This window comes from Austrofundulus limnaeus, unplaced genomic scaffold (genome assembly GCF_001266775.1).
Source record: "Austrofundulus limnaeus strain Quisiro unplaced genomic scaffold, Austrofundulus_limnaeus-1.0 Scaffold42, whole genome shotgun sequence".
Lineage (NCBI taxonomy): Eukaryota > Metazoa > Chordata > Actinopteri > Cyprinodontiformes > Rivulidae > Austrofundulus > Austrofundulus limnaeus.
The window spans coordinates 2,151,190-2,156,081 of NW_013952444.1; the positions used below are offsets into that span (position 1 = coordinate 2,151,190).

Sequence of the window (4,892 nt, forward strand, 5' to 3'; positions counted from 1 at the left end):
ACACTAAACAGCTAAACAAGTACAAACTAGCAGAAGCTAACACTAAACAGCTAAACAAGTACAAACTAGCAGAAGCTAACACTAAACAGCTAAACAAGTACAAACTAGCAGAAGCTAACACTAAACAGCTAAACAAGTACAAACTAGCAGAAGCTAACACTAAACAGCTAAACAAGTACAAACTAGCAGAAGCTAACACTAAACAGCTAAACAAGTACAAACTAGCAGAAGCTAACACTAAACAGCTAAACAAGTAAAAAATAGCAGAAGCTAACACTAAAGAGCTAAACAAGTAAAAACTGAATCAATGAAAAAGGTTTTTCATCATGATTTTGGGCATTAGTTCAGCCCAGTTAACACATTTTGTTAATTCAGGAAAACATTTGCAAACACAATACAGGAGAAAATTGGTCACTTTTTATGACAGAGCTTGTAGCATCCTGTCTTTCTGATCTGGTGCAGAATCCAGCTGCTGGCTGTGATGCACAGCTGCAGCTGCTCTGCATGAAGTAACTACAAACCTGTTTAGTTGTCAAACATTCACTGAGGTTTAACCGGTTAGTTCACGCGCACAAGTTCAACTGTTAGCGTTAGAAACTTAGTTTTATTTAACCCAGATCAGTTCAGGCACACGGCAGCTTTAAAACCAACCCTGCACACACTACCTGAGCCTCTGCAAACACACACATATTGGCAGTGGGTTCGGATGAGTGGTCCTCTTTGCCGTCTGTGAGGATGGTGCCGTAGAGGAAGGCCAGATCGTCACTGGTGGGATGGTGTAACTTCAGCTGCATGAGAGAAAAATGAGGCTGTGAACGAAGGCCAGAAGTTTGAGTCCTGTCCACCTCTGATTTAATAAAGAATCTGCACAAAACTTAGAGAAATTATAGGAAACAAAGAGTCGCGGGTTCAGAAACGTGACGCTCTTCCTGCCTGAGATTTGACGGCTTTGGTCACTGCTGTTGCTGCGTCCACAAGATCCCGAGTCCTGGACTTCGTCACGTCCAGACCAAACCTCCGGGCATCGACGAAGGCGTAAAAAGCTCCTCCATAGCTGATGTCCACTGTCACCTCTCCAAAGCCCTCCACCGCCACAGCCACATCTGGTGTAAAGTCATTTCATCAGTCCTGCAGGATGTAAAACCACCTGAGAGGAGAATGAAAAAAAAAAACAAAGATGAGCGTCCTACCTGTTGCAAACGCAAACGCCGGCACGCTCAGAAACCTCACTGCCCCTGTCTTCCCGTCAGAGTACTCGACGAATGCCTTCACCAGACCACAGGGGCAGTGGATGTTCACCTGCGTCTCCGGGGACTGGGGGTCCTTCACCAGCCCGTAGTCCACGGCGAAGCGTCCCAGCGCGATGACGGCGTGCCCGCACATGGTGCTGTAGCCCTCGTTGTGCAGGAACAGCACTGCCAGGTGGGCCTCCGGGAGCTCGCTGCCCACCACCAGGGCGCCGTACATGTCGTAGTGTCCCCGTGGCTCGAACATCAGCAACCGCCTCAGGTGGTCCAGGTGGTCCCGGGCGTAGCGGCGCTTGGAGAGCACGCTGCCGCCTTTGACCTCGGGGTATCCGCTGACGATGATGCGTAGAGGCTCCCCACCTGTGTGCATGTCGACCACGCAGAGCTCGTCGCCTTCATGGGGTGGAAGCTGCAGCTCCATGACTGAACTGTTCAAACAGAAACACAGTTTGTCACATTAATATGCTGGAGCTTTAAAACTCACTCAGTTTGTCATTTGTCCACCACATTACTACAAATGAGGCATAAATGCAGCAACATTTTCATGCACAGCAGAGTCAACATGAGCATTTACTTTCATTTTAAGTACTAAACTGCATTTTCTATTTTTTATTATTGACATGTGTAAACTCCACACGTATTTTTATTATTGTTGAAAAACTATTCATGCAGTTTTGACATTTCAAGCATTAAATTCGTGATGACTTTTTAAAATAGTTTTGTGACCTTAAGTGAGTCATGCACAACAACTCGTGTAAAATAGTAAAACTGCGCCAACACGCACAGGTAGTTTCATCAATACACTGACAGAAAACTGAAAAATGTTTACCTGACACCGCTGTTTTCTGCTTTTAACGACAAACGTCTGCACAAATCTGTTTTATTTACCCACTATTTTTCCTGTTAATGTGATTGTTTGACTCTGAGACAGCGCCACCTAGTGGTATGGAGGACTGGCTGAGACGTTTAATGACCTCAAAAAATGGGATTTAAATCATTTTGAAGGGTAAAAGAATACATTTATTACTTGTTCATAAACTATGGTGTGTCAAGTGTGAAATAAAATATTAAATGTTAATTTTTAAAAAGGATTTATGTATATGTATATTGTTTAACATTTAAATTTACAATTTAGTAAAAATTAGATAAATGTGAGAACATTTATTATAACAATAAAACGTTAGTTGGCACTTTCAAACCAGGATTCACTCAGAAAGCGAGTTAAATAATAAAAGCGTTAGTGACACTTTTTAACATTTTATTTTACACCGGCCACCCCATAATAACCTGACACTTCAAATCTGAACAATTGTTTGAAAGTAAATTTGAAAGTTTGTGTGAATTTTTATTTTAATAAACAAATCTCACTTCATTATATCACAAACAATTATTTACACAAAAAATAAAAAGTAAAACATATAACCAGTTGTGAGATATAAACACAAGGATTTCTGTCTTCAATAAATTAGATTTTTATGTACATTCAAAATTAACAAACAGGGTAAATTTCCTTAAAACCTTAAGATAGGCTAAATCTACAAGAACCTGAATGTTTTTGATTAATAACACATTTTCTGATGAGACTAAAACAAACATTTTGCAAAAACTAGGAAAAACTGTTCTCTTTTGTCTAGTTAATAAAACACAAAAAATAAATAAACAAAAGACGACATTTGTTTTAGCTGTCAGAATATGAATCTTTTCTTATTATTATAGAAGAATAAAATTAACAAAAAGCTGTTTAGTATTTTATGTTTAATCAGCCCTGGTCAGGTGAATTTAAAACTAAAACTGTTTCATTTTTACAAAATCCAAGGCTCTGTTTTTTTAAGTGATCATAACAAGTCCTCATGTAAAGTAAGAAGGTAAAGTTATCAAGGCTTCATATTTATATAAGAAAAAGATGTGTTACATAAGAAACCAAACAACAGATGGTGAGCAGGCATCAGTTTTCATTACTCAGGTTCCCTCACGTGCATGCATGGTGGTTAAACATGTCCAAACTAAATGTATTAAACCAACTAACATGCTGACGTCCTCACAGTTCATACTCAGGTAATTCACAGCAGCCACACACACAGTTTTAATTTAAAATCAGTTCTTATACCTGAGCAAGTTACAAGGTGAAATATACAGTGACGTACTGGAATTAGCTGCTGAAATATTCCCGTCCTTTTCAAATTCAGGATTAAAACAAAACCAAATATTCTTATGTGAACAAGAAAATTAGTTTCAGGACAGTTCAATAAATAAACGCAGCAACTCACATATTTTTTTAATCTTCTTGTTCCAGTTGTATCTACAATTGTAGATATGTGTAATTTATTATCCAACAAGTACTTTAACACCATAATACAGATTAATCAGTCTTTAATTTCATAAGGCACATACTTAAACTCTAGAGACAAAAACTCCAGATAAATTAACAACTACCTGCAGACAATTAAAAAAACATCTATCTGAAGCAATTTGTTATTAACTCTAGTGGTAATGTGGTTTAGAGCAGGGATCGTCAATTCCGATCCTCGAGGGCCGCAGACCTACACGTTTTACTTGTTTCTCTTCTCCAACACACCTGATTTGAATGAATGGATGATTTTCAGTCTTCTGCAGAACTTGGAAAAGGTAATTCACTGACTGAATCAGGTGTGTTAGAGAAAGGAAATCAGTAAAACATGCAGGGCTGCGAACCTCGAGGACCGGAATTGATTATCCCTGGTTTAGAGCAATGATTCCCAACCAGGGGTACGTGAACTTCTTGGGGTACATGAACATACTGTATTGCAGGAAGTACGTTGAAATATTTCCCTGGTGTGTTAATAAATAAATAAAAATAGGACTGAGATAGCCGTAGGGCCCTATGATTTCCACAATGCGGAAATTACAGACAGAATCATAGAATTAACACATAATTGAATCCAGTATAAAACAAGGAATCTAAAAGAATTTGCTAATTTGGGTGAGTTTCTGACGTATTTTGGACAATACATTGTATTTTGGATGCTGCTGTTTTCTGCACCTGCCATTACCTGGTTTATTTATTTAATTACTTGTTCACTTTCAAGGCAAATTTTTTATCTTTATGTTTAATTTGAGTAATAAAAACAAAATACCTGAGAATTAAACATTCTAAGGGGTTAAATAAACAATTTTCATTTAATAATCAGTTGTAGCGCATTACAGTTTTGGATACTTATCATTATGTTTAACTGCAGGGGTACTAGTGGTATGACTAAATGGTTGAAGTCTAAAAGGTTTGGGAACCACTGGTCTAAAGTCCTGAAACATTCCAGCACTTTCAGTACCTTGGACAGTTCCTTCAACAGTTCCTTCAGTCCTTCACTCTAAAGTCCTGAAACATTCCAGCACTTTCAGTACCTTGGACAGTTCCTTCAACCCTTCACACTGTCTAATTTTCAGAAACATTCCAGCACTTTCATCACCTTGGACAGTTCCTTCATTCCTTCACACTGTCTAAAGTCCTGAAATGTTCCAGCACTTTCAGGTCCTTGGACAGTTCCTTCAGTCCTTCACACTGTCTAAAGTCCTGAAATGTTCCAGCACTTTCAGGTCCTTGGACAGTTCCTTCAGTCCTTCACACTGTCTAAAGTCCTGAAATGTTCCAGCACTTTCAGGTCCTTGGAC

General features: G+C 38.9%; 1 protein-coding gene across 1 annotated transcript in view; it reads right to left on the reverse strand.

Annotated features, from left to right (window-relative positions):
- Positions 1–2,166, reverse strand: part of l3hypdh (trans-L-3-hydroxyproline dehydratase) — a 3,602-nt gene extending 1,436 nt beyond the window's left edge. Inside the window, exons 1-4 of the mRNA XM_014007538.1 lie at positions 2,077–2,166; positions 1,191–1,675; positions 934–1,103; positions 666–788 (exon numbers count right to left, since the gene is read on the reverse strand). Of these exons, the coding sequence (XP_013862992.1) occupies positions 666–788; positions 934–1,103; positions 1,191–1,668 (771 nt within the window). The 5' untranslated portion in view covers positions 1,669–1,675; positions 2,077–2,166. The remainder of the gene's footprint in view (positions 1–665; positions 789–933; positions 1,104–1,190; positions 1,676–2,076) is intronic.
- Between the last annotated feature and the right edge of the window lie 2,726 nt (positions 2,167–4,892).